Here is a 17,438-nt window from a genome sequence, read left to right as displayed (position 1 = left end):
AAGAATGGCTGACATCGCACACTTACTGTGTGCCCAGGTACTGCATAGGTGCATTACTGGTCCCTTTTCCTCTTCTTTAATATTCACATCTCTGAGGTAAATGCTATTATTATCTCCTCTTGCCAGGCGAGGAAATTGAGGCTAAAGGGAATTAAATGACTTGCACAGAGTGACAGAGTTAACCAGTGGAGCTAGGGTCCTCACCCAGGTTCTCTGGTTCCGGAGCCTTTGCCCCTAAACACTAAGCTATGTGGTTGTGTTTAGCACGTAACATTCAGAAGGCCTCACACTGGGAGAAAATATTGGGTTCTCATCCTGGCCCTGCCATTAAACTTACCATGACCCTGGCCAGTCACTTTTCTTCCTTGGGCCTCAGCTGCCTAGTGTATGATGAAGTAGGGTGAGATAGAGAGGGTCATTAAGCTTCTTTCGGGCTCTTAACAGTCTGTGGTTTCCTTCTGTGGACACAGATGAGAGGTTGAGTTATTGAAGGTAATGTGTGTTGTTTTTTTAAGATTTATTTATTTATTTTTAGAGAGGGAAGGGAGGGAGAAAGAGAGAGAGAAACATGAATGTGCGGTTGCTGGGGACCGTGGCCTGCAACCCTGGCATGTGCCCTGGCTAGGAATCGAACCTGCGATACTTTGGTTCGCAGCCCGTGCTCAATCGACTGAGCTACGCCAGCCAGGGCCGAAGGTAATGTTTTTTTAAGCTTCTCTTCCTAGTGGTTGTGACTTTCAGCTTCTCAACTTTGAAAATGTTACCTTAGTGCCCCCCCCATAGCTCTCCTTACTCTTCCCCCTGTCTTACAGGACATTCCCTCCTTGTAGTGCCAGGAACGGTGTGGGAGCAGTGGTGTAGTGCCAGGAATGGTATGGGAAAAAATCAGATCTCACACTTGATTTGCTATGTATGAACTCTGGCCTGGACATCAGGTTTATTAAAAGCATTCCAGGTATATCTAAGGTTAAAATCACTGTCTTGAAGGAGACTTCAGTACCTCCTACTCAGTAGTTTCACCTGCAGGGAAGGGAAAAGCCTCATCTATAGGAGGCAGCACAAGTCCCACACTGCTCTAGTCTTCACAACCAATGATGATCCTACTCTGTAGGGAAGCCTTACTGAGCCAAAAGCTAACATTCTTCTTCCATCTTGACCAATTTCAAATTGCTGGTTGGACTTAGCCTTTAGCCAGCAGTAAATCTTAATAATTCTCCCTCTACCTTCATCAAGCCTCTAACTTGCCTATAGCAAAGATGAGGTATCTCTGGGATTTGATATTTTCCATAAAGGAAGCAAAGATTTTGTCTGTACCACTATCATTGTGTTTACTTAGACATAGCCCACTCATTGACAACACATTGTAAGGATGGAGTTTCTTTGAAAATCAATTCTGAAGTTAAGAAATTACTCTGAAAATTGAACACTAAATAAGCAGTCCTTGTAAAAGGCCCCATACCTTTCTCAGCTCTGTTATGTTCAACTTGATTTATCATCAGCTTCAGCTGAACATGTCTCCATTGTGTAAGTTGACACTTTTACAGTCACCAGCCTAGCAGAGAAGCTGGATGCTTTGCTGAAGTGTAGGCAGGCTAGGCAACAGAGGGAACTTGGGATGTGTGTTTGTCCTTAGTCAAAAGCCCAAGTCATAAAATTGGGTCAGGTATTGTTGGTTAAGTAAGAGTCTTTTGGAACCCTTACATTGCCATTTGTTAAGATACTGGAAGGACCTGACTGGTATGGTTGAGAGGGTTGAGTTCCCGACTGCGAAGCAAAGGGTTGCCAGTTCGATTCCCAGTCAGGGGATATGCCTGGGTTGTGGGCCAGGTTCCCACTAAGGGGTGCACGAGAGGCAATTGCACATTGATGTTTCTCTCCCTTTCTCCCTCCCTTCCCCCCTCTCTAAAAATGAATAAATAAAAGTTAAAAAAAGAAAACACACAATTATTTTTTTAAGAAGATACTGGAAGGGTATCCATTAACTAATATGATTATAATATATGGCTAGTAAGGTCATAGACTGAGTTTACTTTTAGTGGGTCTGTGATTTTTTTTTTAATCCTTACCTGAGGATATGTTCATTAATTTTTTTTTTTTTTTTTAGAGTGGGAGGGAATGGGGAAGGGAAAGGAAGAGAGAAACATCAGTGTGAGAGAAATAGTGATTGGTGGCCTCTTGTATGTGCCCTAACTACATGTGCCCGACTGGGGATTGAACCTACAACCTTTCAGTCAGGGGGATGCTCCAACCAACTAAGCCACACCAGCCACGGCTCTGTGATCTCTTTTAAGAGTTTTTTTCATTAGGCCCTGGCTGGTGTGATTCAGTGGATGGAGTGCCCTGCGAACTGAAAGGTCGCTGGTTTGATTCCTGGTCAGGACACATGTATCAGTTGTGGGCTGGGTCCCTGGCTGGGGGTATGCGAGAGGCAGCAAATCCATATATCTCTCACACATTGCTGTTTCTCTCCCTCTCTTTCTCCCTCCCTTCCCCCCTCTCTAAAAGTAAATAAATAAAAATCTTTTTTAAAAAATGTTTCTTCATTACCTTCTTACCACTTCTGCCCTCACTCTTGCTATCAGCCTGTGCCTTCCTGAGAGGCTATAGGAAAGTAAAGACTATCTACTCTGTCAGACTCCTCAGGCCCACCTTTAGACCAGTAGGGCCTGATTAAGCCATTCTTTATTAACTGGCAAGCCCATATGATATGAGGCACCTTAATATCAATAGGCCATTAATGAATATGATTTGTCAGTGGCTGATCTGATTAAACCTTATTAGAGTCAAACAGAAGTCCTGTTTATATCAGCAAACAGGGAGAGAACACATCTTTGATTTCTTGGAGCTCAGAATGCCTGAATTCAGGTCTAACATTTCTTTGCTCCAACTAATAGCTCAATTTAAATGTTTATTTTTGACCCTGGACTCCAATTGTGTGCTAGATTGCTATAGAGATGTAATTTCGTTCTCACAAGACCTCTGTGAAGTATGTAATGACACTCAACAGATTTTACTTTTTTTTTTTTTTAATCTCCCAAGAACATTTTTTTCATTGCTTTTAGACAGAGAGGAAGGGAAAGGGAGAAACATCGATGCTAGAGGGAAGCATCGATTGGTTGCCCCCACACACACACCTGGACCAGGGATTGTTCACACCCAGACTGGAGATTGAACCCGCAACCTTTTGGTTATGGAACGATGCTCCAACCAACTGAGCCATACCAGCCAGGGCAAAACTCAAAGGATTTTAAATAACATGCCTTAAGTTATTCAGTTGGTGATAATAGAGTCTCCATAGAGCCCAAATGGGGTAATGTCTGCTTCATCTGGTAGCTATATTTGTTGTTATCTATTACTACATATTAGTGGCTTAAAACAGCAAACACTTGTCACCTCATAGTTTCTTTTGAGTCAGGAATTAGGGAACAGTTTAGTGGGATGGCTCTGGCGCAAGGTCTTTCAAGCTGTTGGCTAGGGCAGCAGTCATCTGAAAACCTGACTGGGGCTGAAAGATCTGTTTCCTAGGTGGCTGCCTCATGTGGCTATTAATAAAAGGCCTTAGTTTCTCGTAGGCTGTTTGAGCATCATTGTAGCATGGCAGCTAAACTCTCAGAGAGTTTTAGAGTCCCACACACTCTAAAGTTGTACACCTTTACTTCTGTTTTGTTTTATTCATTAGAATCAAGTCACTAAGTCCAGCCCACATTCCAAGGGAGGGAAATTAGACTCTACCTCTTGAAGGGAAGAATGTTGGAGAATTTGAGGACTATTTAAAGACTATCACAGGGGGACTCAAGAGTACTAAGGAGTCCCCTCTGTCTACTGCTGACATGTGCTGAGAGCCTGATTACTTCTTGCTCTGCAGTCTGCTGTCCATTTCAGCTGGTGGGGCAGGAACAGGCTTTCTGATTGAGCAGCTACCCTAAAGGATAGAGAGAAGTGAAAAAAAAAAACCAAAAACGTTTTATTCACCCAAAGGCCAAAGTAATAGTTGTTGTTAGCACTCCTTTTAAGGATAGAGTAATGTGGTTTGGGTTAATTTTCTTTGCCAAGTACACTAGTGATGTTTCCATCACCTCAAGGGTGAATATTGAGGGCATTATTCTTTTGCACACATTAGGTAGACAGGATATTCCTAAGTTTCACTCTGTATTACTTGCTAAATTGCAGAGAAAACAGCAATAGATCTAACCATTGAAAACTCTTGTATACTTACACTGTCTGTGTAACCATGGCCAGCATATGGGTTTGGTAGGGTTTAGTCAAGTTCCTAGTGGTGTTCTCTTAAACACCAAGGAAGGAGTGAAGACCATTTCCACCCCTCTCTCCACATCTTTACCTTTAAGTTTGTGTCTTTTCAGAATAGCAACTTTTTTAGAGCCTGTAGAGCCATAAACCAATTCCACTTTTGCCTTTTAGGTGCTTCAGTGTGTAATCTTGGAGATGATTACACATCGAAGTACCATGGCAAAAGCTGATGGTACTGAACTCATAGTACTTTTGGAATTACAAAACTGGTCCAGATTGGATGTTCTCTCTGGGGAACAGGAGAATGAAAATGGGAAAATATATCACATGTAAGCTGATTTCTGAAATTTGTATCTCCACCCTAGGTGGGTGCACTGAGCTCTAGATTTGGTACTTAATTGTCTGCATGACAGCTTCACTTGGGTATTAAATAAGTATCTTAAAACTAAAATTTGAACTCCTGGTTTTTACTACCATGTCCTAAAATTTGAACTCCTGGTTTTTACTACCATGATTTACTGTACCCTGAAACAAAAAATAGAAGCAAGTGAATAACCCACCCTGATTTTTTTTAAAGCCTCACCTGAAGATACATTTTTTAAAAGTTGATTTTAGAGAGAGAAGAATGGAGGAGGGTGGCAGAGAGAGACATCGATGTGAGAGAGAAACATTAATCGGTTGCCTTCTGTGTATGCCCCAACCAGGGATCAAACCTGTAACCTTTTGTTGCACGGGGCGATGCTCCCACCAACTGAGCCACCTCACCAGGGCCCCACCCTGATTCTTATACAGTCTTCCTCTGCTTAGTGACTAAGAGCTCGATTCTTGAAGTGCATCAGGTCATTTTTGACTTCTTTTTTTCCCTCTCACATCCTGTCTCCAGTTCATTAACAAACACATTAACTCAACATATAAAATATATCCAGAATATCCTCCCATCTATATCCTCCCTTCTACTACTCCTGCCTTCATCCAAACCACCTTTTCTTTTGCCTGGATTACTGTGATAGCACTGAATTAGTCTTGCTTCCCCTACTGTTTCTCTACCATGGCCATCCACAAAGTAGCAAGAGGCAGCCTTTCAAAACATACAGGTCATTCTGTACCTGCACTTAATATTGACTGTAGCTTCCCAGCTGACTTAGAGTAAATGCCAAAGTCTTTTTAGTGGCCTACACCGTCCTCTTTGATCTGGGCTCCATTCTCTCTGATTTCCTCTCCTACCATCTTCCCCTTGCTTACTGTATTTCAAAAAAACAAAACAAAACAAAACAACTCCCCCATGCTGCTCCTTGCACATAATAAGCACTTTTCTGCCTCCAGACTGTTGCCTTTCCCTCTCCTAAGAGTGTTCTTCCCGCAGATATAAGTGGCCTACTCTCTCACTGTCTTCATGGCTGTGCTAAAATTTACTTCCTCAGAAAGGCTTTTCCCTACAACTCTCCATCATATCTGGCATGTAGTGGGTGCTTGGCAGATGGTTGTCAGATGAATGAAACACAACTAGAGGCAGAATGTGGTGGCTCTTTTGCTTGTTGGGTCACCCAACCCTCCCATGATTGTGTCTTAGTTTGTGTATGGCCATGAAGCCCACTCCTTGGGGTGCTTAAGGTGGTTTTTAATATCTGTTGACTGAAGAAGTATTTGAGGAAGGGTGATCACTGAGAAGAGACCTGTGGGAGAAATATGGTGTGGTAGGAATAAGGTCGAGCCAGCCTGACCCACTTCTTTCTGTAGTAAGGAATTTTGCCTGGAAAAACAACAAGACATTTCCTTCATAACATCCTATTTAGAAAACACCTCACACCGAATAGTGTTGAGTGGGTCTGTTTGGCAAGCAGTGGTTGTAGAGACAGCCTGGGCCTTGCTCAGCACATCCCTGCCCAGGTGCTTCCGGAACTGGTCTGGGAAGCACAATCTGAGAGTAGCAGGACTTTGCATTATTTTTATTTATTTACTTATTTAAACCCTCACCTGTGGATATGGCTATTGATTGTAAAGAGAGAAGAAGGGAGAGAGGAAGGGAGAGGAAAAGAAACATCAACTGGTTGCCTCCTGTACATGCCTCCACTGAGTATCAAACCTGCAGCTTTTTGGTGTATGAGACATAGCTCCAACCAACTGAACCGCCTGGCCAGGGAACTTTGCATTATTTTTAAGCCAAGAAAGCCAGGCCAGTGAGAGGAGGAACATGGAATTAGCCCATGATATAATAAAATTCCACAGGCTTTTGCAGTCTCAAAATGAATGTTTTGACATCTTATTCACCTATCCAAGAACACTGGATGTAGGCAGGGGTAGAATTATCTCCATTTGATAACAGATATAGAACTGAAGCACAGAATGCTTAAAGAACCAGTAAAACTGGAATTTGGACCAGGCCTATTGATTTGCTTTTCCATCTTGGCCAACAAAGTGACATTTGGCCTACTTTGAATTTATTGCTTTCAGATTACTGTAACTGGTGAGATATGGTGGAAAATACAAAGATTATAGAAGGCCAGATTGAAAGAATTAGCTCCATCCCAGGCTTTTTAGATACTTGAAACGTATGTAATTTAAAAATCACAGATGCTGTTTCTTTCTTCCTAAGTGATTCCTAAAAGCAGAGAAGACTAACGGCCCCTGGCATGTCTAGAGATTCCCCCAAGGTTGGCTTCATTGAGATTACCGCAAATCAGATGTATAAGTCAGATTCTTAAGCTGTTAGTAAAAATCTCTTGGGACACTGATTGAATTTCCTATTCGCTCCTTTCCTCCCCTTGTGAAGACTAGTCTGCTGGATTCCCTCCTCCGTGGAAGAGCCTTGGCCATTGGTATTCATCAGAAAACTTCTTCAGGGATTCATTGTTTTTATATACCTTGCAGTAGGACTTGATTTTAGGTGTTTCACCTCAGAGTTTCCTCATTTTCTTAAGGGAATATATGACATTGGACATAAACCATAATTGTTGGTGATATTGAAGAAAACCATGACTGATAGAAGAGATGATGGTAATAGCTTCTATTTTCACTTTCTTTAAAAGAATGGCATAATTTAAGGCAGTTAAGCCTGCACCTTCTTTGAGTACATTTACTTAATATACAGTAATCTTGGTGCCTGTTTGGGCTGCTTTGGTGGATGGGAGGTAGGGGGTAGGGTTGGTTTCATCGCTGTATTCTTACCTGAAATGTGTGTTACCAGTGCTGAATTTGAGAGTGAGCCTAAAGACTCACCATATTACAAGCAGAGCTTTAAGCCATTAGGTAGGTTCTTTTTATCCGGTTAAGAGTTGGCTCCCATGGTAACTGTTCAATACTCTTTCTCACAGCTGCTCCTGACATCACTGGCCATAAACGGAGTGAGAATAAGAACGAAGGGCAGGATGCCATGATGTACTGCAAGTCAGTTGGCTATCCCCACCCAGAGTGGGTCTGGCGCAAGAAGGAGAATGGTCTGCTCGCGGTGAGGAGGAGGCAGCCTGGGTGTCTGGGTGCTGGGTTTTCTCTTAGGGATGGGAAGACATCCAGGTCAGTTGCTACAACTGCCACACTGGCATGGCTTGGGTCACCCTTTCTGGAGTCGTGAATTGTTACATCCTGAATTTGGCAGTCACTGGCAGTTTCTGTCCAGCATAGAATCCCTGTAGATGATTTGTTAGAGCTGTCTATCTGGTAAAGGACTACACTGCTTGCCTTTAAGATAGGACACTGAATGAGCTGACCCCAATCTTAAGCTTTTGCTATTATTCTAGTATGTTTATTCTAAAGAAAAAACTTTTTGAAGTGGGCTTAATTTGGGGGGTGGGGTGAACAAGGCAGTGAAAATAATTATTAGTATATTCCTGGAACACAAGGAGTACGGATTAGGAATTATCCTAATAATAATACCCTTGGTCTTTTGGCTCCTCCTTCCCCCTCTCAGTCTTTGAGTGCTTCTTTCTTGGTGTCTGTTCCACTTGACTGTAGGGTGGAAGGCCAAACAATGCCAAATGTAAATCTTTTCCTATCACCTCCAACCCTGTCTTCTGTATTATAGACTGAGGTGATGACAGGTGATAAGATAACCTGATAGATTTGAATAAGCCCTGAAAGGCTTCTCTGCCCCACCATTTGTTTGGGTCTGTCTATTTTTATGCCTGTCTCTTTAGTCATCAATTGCATGGCAGTAGGACAAATCACACTCAGTATCTTATAATGCGTTTGTTGAAAAGCTGGAAGTTTCTTGGATATTAAAAAATACCCATTGAAGGCATGTGGAACAAAGATGATTCTAGTGACATCGGGTCGTAAGTGAAAAACATGAAATCTAGTGGGCAAGTAGAACAGGAGTTACAGAAAGTTGGCAGCTTTCCCAGTCCTAGAGTTTGAGCTTCTCAGAATAACTATTTTGAAGTCTGAGTATTCCCTTTCTGCCATACCCACACTCAAATGAAGACCTGATTGTATGCTAGAGATAGACATCATTCTGGGGATTATCTTCCCATTTATGATAATGCTTTCATTGTTCTGTAGCAACTGACACACGAGTCAGTTTTTCCCTGCCAGGCTCCCATAAGACCTACATGCCTGTCCCATTCCACCAGGGGGTCGTGCGCTCCACCTTTGCCTCCCACACATGCCTAGAGTACTCCTGCCCTACTCAATCAGTTCTCCTCTCCCATGGTCCAGTTCAAATGTTAGCTCTTCTCTGAAGCTTTCACTGACTCTGGCATTGGCCACACACTCTGTGCCTGCCCCCGCAGTACTCTCTACATACCCTCTGTTGGGGCTTTTCCCCACGTTCCTGTAACCAACCCTTTGGAGATCTGGTTCCCTCTCGAAACCAACCTCATTGTTCATTTTCATGTCATTTTTTCCTTTTTATCTTGCTTTCCCCTTAGTAGGATATAAAACATGCAGTATACATTAGTAAATGGTGATTGATTGAATAAACTTTCCTTTAACCCTGTAATTCTGAAAAGAAAGGGAAATTACAGGTTTCCCCAATTCTGACTAGGAGCACACACTGAGCATTGTTTCTGGAGGCTTTCCTTACTTCATCGAGGTGGAGTAGCTATGCCAACTCAAAAGCCTATCAAATGGGCCCACATCAGACATGACTAATGGGGAGGTCACAGCCCTCCTTCTCCATCCTCTTCCTGTTACAGTTGCTTACCTGGTGTTTGAAACAGCATTTTCTATATTGGGTTAGTCTTTTCCAGGTCTACAGGGCAGGACCTCCACCACTCATTAAAGTTGGAGAAGTCCAGAGGACCAACATCAGGGAGGCCTTTACTCTGGGTCTTATTAAAAACTTGTTGGTTTGTTGTTGGTATTGAAGTCAGTAAGTAATGAAGTGTTCAGAGTCCTTTGGGCACAAGTGGTACTAGAAACCTTTCCCTCATCCCAGCCAGCATCTGCCAAGAATGGAGAACATCACTCTCTTGTGTACTAGGTCACTGACTCTTGCCTTTGTGTATTCTCACTTGTTCTGCCCCTGAACAGGAAATTGTCAACATCTCTGGCCGCTTCTTCATCATCAACAAGGAAAATTACACTGAGCTGAGCATTGTGAACCTCCAGATCACAGAAGACCCTGGCGAGTATGAATGTAATGCTACTAACTCCATTGGCTCTGCCTCCGTTGTCACCATCCTCAGAGTACGGAGCCACCTGGCCCCACTCTGGCCTTTCTTGGGAATTCTGGCTGAAATCATCATCCTTGTGGTGATCATTGTTGTGTATGAGAAGAGGAAGAGGCCAGATGAAGTTCCTGACGGTAAGAGCATCCCTACAAAATAGCTGTAATGTTGGGGTTTTGTTAGGTGGTGTCCCAGCACCCAAAGAAGACTTTAAGAATGTTGGGATTCAGTCTCAAAAGGAGACAAGGAAAATTCTTACAATGGTTTCTCCATTCATTGCCCGTAAGATTAGGCACCTATAGCTATAATTATTACCTCTGTCCTTCCACTTGGGTGTTTTCCAAACCCCAGTGCCATCTACCTTCAGGCCCATGCGGGGAATGGGCAGCTGTCAGTTTTCTTGTTTGGCTCTGACCTCCTTCGGTACAGATCATCAGGCAGATTGAACTTGAGGAGAATCCAAGTCAAGCCTGGAAGCCATCCCTAAATCTCAGGCCGCCTGGCTTTTCAGGCAGATTTAAGGTATCTAATTGGTTGTCACATGGTTGCCTAGGATGGCCCCTGTAGGTCACTGCCCCAATTTACTCAGACTGTTCCCAGGAAAAACCATGGAACAAGCCAGCCTTTGGTTTCCTTGCTTGCTTCCTTTAATAGGTTTTCGAGGTTCTTGGTAAAGCCAGCATCTATTTGACTTTACTGTGTCTCACAGACAAGAGTGCTGGAGAGCATCTGATGCATCCACCCCCACCCTTTCAGTGTAGGCAGATAACAGCTAAAAACACCTGGAGTCCATGCTGGAGGATACGTTCCAGCTGATCTAGTGTCAGAGAAGGGTAAGCATGGCAGCAGAGCCCCAGAAAATTGTTAGCATAGGAAAGAACAGGACTCTAGACTGTTGGGCATGCTTATTAGAATTGAGAAAGTCCTGGGATATATTTTGTGTATTTTTTTGTCATGGGTGTTTCATTTCTGACCCCATGATTACATTTGGGGGAAGCTACTGATAGACACTTGTATTAGCAGTTCCGTAGATTTTTAGCTTCCCCATCCCTGCTCTCCTGTCCTGTAACATCACCAGCAAAAACAAATTAGTTGGCCAGACAGCCCTTACTACCACCTGCCTGTCATTGACTGGACTAGTGGGGTGTGTGCACATAAGCTCAGTGGAGGCTGATTTCATTTGATGGTGAATTTGCCAGTGCTAGTCCAGCTGTTCTGGGCCTGTGCGTGTGCACTGTCATATTGTACCCTGCCCCCACGGAATTGTTTGTCTTTGTCCCTGCGGCTGACGAGCAGGATTGTAGGACCCACCATGTGTGATGGGGAAAATACTAAGGGGGTCTGGTGCCCTCTCAGAAACAGTGCGGCTCCGAAGGTGTATGGTGGATTTCGACTCTCTGGAAGGACAAGTTTGAGTGCAACAGCTACTTGCCCTTCTTTTCCTTCCTTCTCAGCAGCTCCTAATTGTCTTTGCCTCCGCTAGAGTGAGTATTAAATAATGAGGCTGGTGAAGAGGTTTTTGTTAAAAGTAATAACGCACACGGGAAGACTTGGTGGACTCGCCTTCAGATGTACATTCAGGAATGAACTAGATGGAGAGATGGGATAGAACTCAGCTGGGAGTGGATGGACCTTTGTAAATAAGGGGGCCAGTTCCCTGCAGCATAAAGTGTTCCAGGATTTTACTTTTACTAGGTCCATAGAACTGCTGTTCTGTGAAGTGAAACTGCTTTCTTGGGGTTTTCATACATGCATTATGCTTTTTGTCTAGATTTTTCTTTCCTGCTACAAACTAGGACACCCAAGGCAGATTTACCTGTATTTCGAACTGAGAGTATAGAGGCAAGTTGACTGTATGGCCTTGGCTCTTTGGGAGCAGTTATGCTCCTGGAAAGGTCTTTTTCTTCCCCTCAGAATGCTTTTGTGTTGCTAAGTATCACCTTTGTCAGCCTTTCCTTTGCAAATGTTGAGAAGCAAAAAGTCAGTCAGAAAAAGGCAAAGATGGGCTTTAAAACCAGAGCAGTTTTTGTTTGTTTATTTGTTAGTTTTTTATATTTTAAGAGGAGGCTGGCTGCTGCTCTTCTGGCAGAGTGACCCATTGGCTTAGCACATCTCTGGCAGAGGCTCTGGTCTTGCTGCAGAAAGCACTTTATTTACTAGACTGCTCTCCAGCAGATGTGGAAGCCGTTTGGGTTGGTTTTGAGAAATGGGTAGTATTGTTTTGATGGGACATGTGCTCACACCTGCCCAGGGAAGCAGCGGCTCTTTTTTGAGTAGCTCCATGGCAGTTGAACTCACATACAGCCAGTTTGTTATAGGAGACATGTGGCTAGCAAATCTCCTGCATAGCTTCCTGGAACGAAGTTTCCTCTATAAAACTGAATTATTATAGACAGTGAATGAATCCTACATGAAAGAGATAACTTCAGGGTAAGTGCAAAGTAAAAACTTTTTGCGCCCGTCTCTTGGAAGAATAATGCAAGCAGCTTTTACATTTTTGTTGTCGTTGAATTGGAGTGAAAAATCTGGGATGCTGGAGGTATTGCAGTGTTTGCCTTCTGTACATTCTCTCCCTGGCAGGCAGCCTGGTCCATCCAGGCTCCACTGCCCCCTCCATGTCCCTGTCCTTGCCCCAATGTTTCCGCCCCATAGTTTTTCCCTTTGTCTTCAGCTCCTCGCTCCACCTGCCCCTCTTCCTTCTTCGCCTCTCCTGGAAGTAATCATTAAAAAAAAAATTATTCTCAGTGAGTTTTCCTGATTCTGTGGCTCTTAGCCAGTTTCCCCTCAACTCCTGTGCAGTCCGTGTAAGAGCAGACTCAGCATGCATGCTTTGCGCTGCCCTCTCTGAGGTCGCATACACACATGTACATATGTTCCTTTTTAGAGTGCGTGATTTTAAAATGTGGTGCCTGGTACAAATTTGGAGTTTTAGAGATGAATTTTTATCTGTCAGATAATGAACCATCTGTGGCTCTGTGTTGAGTTACTTATGGCATTATGAAAATTTTTATAGGCCTGATATGCTTTTTCTCTACTGACTAGGTCTTTTAATTAATCAAGATATACTTATGGTTTAATTCTGACTCACTGAGCTTTTTTCATATTAAAAATTCATATAAAACTCATAGGTATTCATTTGGGGGAGCAGTCTGAGTTCTTGGTAACTCAGTCCCTTATTAGAAAAGCACTAAATGAACAATACAAAAATATAAAAACAAATTTGAATTTAGAGTTAAGTCTAATTTGTTTTATTAGAAAAGCAAATATTGCTTTAGATTTCTCACATAGAAAAAGTTTAAGGTTAACATTTAGCTGCTTCCAGAGAAAAGGGGGGACATGTGTTCTTGTTTACTGGTGTATACTCAGGACATCTTATAAGTGAAACACACCCAAGTCCCTTTAGAGGCCCCTATTATGGCCTCTTTGAGGATTGGTGCACAGTAGGCTGTCTTATAGGTGGAGAGAGGATCACCTTTCACCTCAGTGTTTTGGGTAGCAGGCGAATCATGGAGCCAAATAAGGCTTTGTTTTTTTTCCGCTTTACTCATCTCTTAACTACATTCTGTGAAAACGTTCAGTGGTAACTCTCTAAAAGACTAGGTCCAGCTAGCCTTCCTCTAGCCTTCCATCCATCTTCATAGTGGGACACGTGCTTGGAGCACGCCTTCTGAGCAAGTCCCCTACTGACTGAACCACAGAGTGTCAGTGTGTGCTTTCAGGTCCTACTCTCCAAGCCCCTGAGCAGATGGGGGTGAATCTGCTTCATTGTGGGGACCTTCAGCTTACTGAACATTATAGTGACCTCAAATGAAATTTAAGAAAAGTGCCAATAGCAAAGAGTTTTCTATTTTCACATTAGGGGGATAATTTTCATAAGCCAGTCAAAAGGATTTCTTTCTTTAAGTTACTGGTAGAGTATTGGAGGTTTGGTAGGGGGACCATTTTTAGTAGCTCTGATATATACAAACTCTAACAGCTGTTAGTTGGGTAAAACATTTGGTAGCATATGAAGCTTTTACAACATGCTAGGAATGTTGAAAAAGAAATGTGACTTTTTAAAATAACATGTAAAACACATTTGTTGTCTCTTAACTAAAGGTCATTTAGTGACAGTAACAAGTTACTTTAGGGAGAAAATACAATAGGACCAAACAAGGAAGGAAATTGGAAGTAACCGTTAATCTCTTCTCTCTTGGTTAATCTACGTTGTTTTGGTCAGGCAGAATTTAAGTGGGTTTAGAAATCATAAAAACCTCATCCTTAGTGAGATGAGGGCAGTGAAAAAGGAGCTTTGACCAGATAGTCCACTCTTGGTCATTTTGACTTTAAAGCCATCTTTTTGGAGGTGAGATTGTATCAGGTAGTCTGTTATTACCAGGCAGGCCAGTTTCCTCCAGATTGTGAGTCAGACCAGCAGCGGGGCGGGGGCAGTGAGGGCTGCAGTGCCTTCGGTTGGGAAGATCAGATGCAGAAAAATGGGTGTGCGCAACAGCTCCACCAGGGACTTCACTCATGAGACGGATTCCAGAAGCATCTTGTTTCCATTCTCCCCCAGTCCTCTTCCTCTCATCTAGCCAGTGGCTGTAATATCTAATCATTGTTTAAGCAGCTGTCTTTTGGCCTGAGGGTTTGGGGTATATTGATATTTGTCGGTTACTATGACTTCTTTTTTTTCCCCCCTCAATTGCATCAAACCCTTAAAACATGGTGGTAAGTGAGCGATATGCATGCTTTTGGAGTTTGTTTAATCTCCGCTTCAGTCTATACGGTGCACAGTTCATAATGTTAACACTTTTCTTCAAGTCTACTTCATTCACTTTCACAACTAATTTGGATTTCAGTTTTCTGTTTAATCCTCATTTACTTTGATTTTTGTATCTTTTTCTGTAGTTTTGTTCTGTCCCTCTCTCTTGATTTCCCTGTGAGGGGTCAAGTTGTTTTTTTTTTGTCTTACCTGTAAGGGAAAGTGGTGTTGCTGATAGTGATTCAGTCCAGGAATGTAGGGGACCTGAGGCTGTTTTCTTTGCTCCTGTAAATGTGAAAGTGGATTTGGGGACAGAGATGATGGGGCTCATGAGATTTAGACACTAGTGTGAATAACAGCTGCTCCCATTTGCAGGCATGGCAGCTACACCAGAGCCACTGTTGCTGCAACCCCTACTGCAGCCTTTTTGCACGTCAGACACCGGGGCACACCCGTACAAGAAAGGGAAGCTGGTGGTGGGGTGGGTGGGAGTTGGTGCAGACAGCATCATGCTTTGAAAAGAATTAGCCTGGCTATTGCGATTCCCCCTACCCTGCTTTTTCTTTTAAAAGTTGGGATAGATTGATGATATTCTTGAATTAGCTGTCTTGCTTTAGAATTTTGTATTTTTGGGTGCAAAGCCAGAGCACTCAAAATATTCTGAGTTTGCGCCTGTGTCTTTTCCTTTAAGTCCCCAGGTGCTTAGTTCCTAGCATGTAGCTGAGCTGGCTTGGCTGGATGCTGAGAACATTCGAGTGTTGTGGTGAGGGAGGATTTAGGCTGGGCTTGTGTCTCAATACCTGACATGTCTTTGTATATCTCCACTGCACACACAGCACCACAAGATGTCTTGGTGTCCCTAAGTCTTAGTTTGTTCTCTGTATCTGTTTGATAGTACTGTTAGTAGAACCCTGTGGACACTGGTGTGTCACTAGCCTGTTGTTTTGGCTGACAAGTTGCTGGTTTGTGGTTAGTTGTTTTTTTGTTTTTTTTTTTTTTTTTAATCCTTTTTGCTCCAGTCACCGTGTGTGCTGGCAGTGGCTTTGCCTCTCCGTTGCCTCAAAGGAACAGGTGGAGCAATGTCTCCTCGGACAGACATTCCTCCTGACGTGTGCTCCTGCGGACGCCTGCACTGAGACTGTAACCTCCATAATTGCTTCATGTGCACCAAGCCCCCTTGTGGAATCCTGCTGAGAGTTTTTCTAGAAGCCTTCAGTGAAACCAAACCAGTCTGAATCATTTAGTCTACCTGACTTTTGTAAAATAAAAAGAACCTAAGAATACTTACTTGTTTCCTTCCCCTTTGTGGTCCTTTAAAGAAAATTCTATGTATGTATATATGTCCCTGCTTAAGTGGGACCAAGTTGCCCTTAGTTGAAACAGGAAGGAAAAACTTATAAATCAGAATCATAAAATACCAATTTAAGAGGGCTTCTAAACTCAGATAATGGAAGCTTTTTTATTTAAAAAAAAAAAAAAAAGATATCCACCTCATCTGGGTTTGAGTACTGGTTTTGGCCTGTCTGTATTGGAAGTCTTTTTCTGGAGGGCTGTCACCACTGCTCAGCTTTCCTTGCTGTGCCACAAAACATCCTCTTGTTGCTGGCAAAGCCTAACCTGGGTGACCCAGTATTCTGGTGAACGGTTGTGGCTTCCTCTTCCTTAGTCTCATTCTTCAGACTAAAGATTCAAAACAGCAAGAACATGTCTTTTGGGGAAGTGAGGATGTGTGGCTAAATGTGTAGAACATGCACATCCATCTTCATTGCAGGATTGAGCTAAAATTGTACGTTCATTCACCACAGAAAACAAACAGCAGGATTTTACAACTGAAATGTTGGTTTGTCTTCTCATCTATTTAAGAGTGAACCACTGGAACTTGGGGACAAGATGAACATGATGATGTTGCAGCCTATCTGTCCGCTACAGTTGCAGTTTTTCATGACAAGCATTCAAAGTGTTAACTAAAACCATTGAAACAACATACCTGCCATTAAAAACTTGAATCTAGAAATAATAACTCCATGAGTGTTTTGCACCTCCAGATGGAATGGCCTTGAATAAATGCTGTGATAGCCATGTTTGCCACTTGCCATTTGCAGCTCTATTAATCCCTGTGCAAAGTCTCACAATTTTCTCCTTTCTTCTCCTGTCTCTCAATGGATTATTCAAAAACTGATCACCTGTGTAGACGATGAACCAGCTGGGCCAATGTAAGTACTTTACTGGACATTGATTGAATTATTTTACATTCATGGTTTCCTGAAATCAAACCTAAGATTGTAGGGAAGACAGTGAGTGGGAATGAATGTTGCAGTGCAGACTTTGCAGCCTAACATGGCCATTTGATTCCCAGGACAGGCTTACAGTTTTGTTTTAGTAGCAATGTGTAAAGTGTAATACTGCCCTGACTGGTGTGTGGCTAAGTAGGTTGAGTGTCATCCCACAAATCAAAGTGGTTTGATTCCTGATCAGGGCACGTGCCTGGGTCAGGTTCCTGGCTGGGGGCAACCGATCAATTTCTCTCTTGCACATCAGTGCTTCCCTCCCTCTCTTGCTCCCTTCCTTCCCTTCTCTCTAAAAATAAACAAATTTAAAGACATCTTTAAAGTGCAATAGCATGCAAGTGTTTAAAATTCTGCACATCCCATATGCTTACATTGATAATGTGAGGGAAATGACCAGTATATCTTGAGAGTTCAGGTTTGGTTAAAGTTAATTTCAAGCTGGATTATAGCATAAATATATTCTTTGGTTCCATTAACAGTCCTATGTATCCAGGAGATGGAACTACAGATTTGGATCAATCCAGGATTAGAATCTCCTAGAGTTGGGGACCAAAT

The 17,438-nt window shown here is 42.8% G+C and overlaps 1 protein-coding gene across 2 annotated transcripts in view; it reads left to right on the top strand.

Annotated features, from left to right (window-relative positions):
* NPTN (neuroplastin) overlaps positions 1-17,438 on the top strand; it is a 66,189-nt gene that overhangs the window by 46,735 nt on the left and 2,016 nt on the right. Inside the window, exons 5-7 of one of the 2 annotated variants that reach the window (XM_045848550.1) lie at positions 7,560-7,693; positions 9,715-9,988; positions 16,799-16,808. In XM_045848550.1, the coding sequence (XP_045704506.1) occupies positions 7,560-7,693; positions 9,715-9,988; positions 16,799-16,808 (418 nt within the window). Of the gene's footprint in view, positions 1-7,559; positions 7,694-9,714; positions 9,989-16,786; positions 16,809-17,438 lie in introns of both variants that reach the window. The other variant, XM_045848549.1, reaches the window with a different exon arrangement.

The sequence above is a fragment of the Phyllostomus hastatus genome, unplaced genomic scaffold, assembly GCF_019186645.2.
Source record: "Phyllostomus hastatus isolate PE091 unplaced genomic scaffold, TTU_PhHast_1.1 phas_contig_62, whole genome shotgun sequence".
Classification (NCBI taxonomy): Eukaryota; Metazoa; Chordata; class Mammalia; order Chiroptera; family Phyllostomidae; genus Phyllostomus; species Phyllostomus hastatus.
This window is presented reverse-complemented; position numbering and strand designations above follow the sequence as displayed.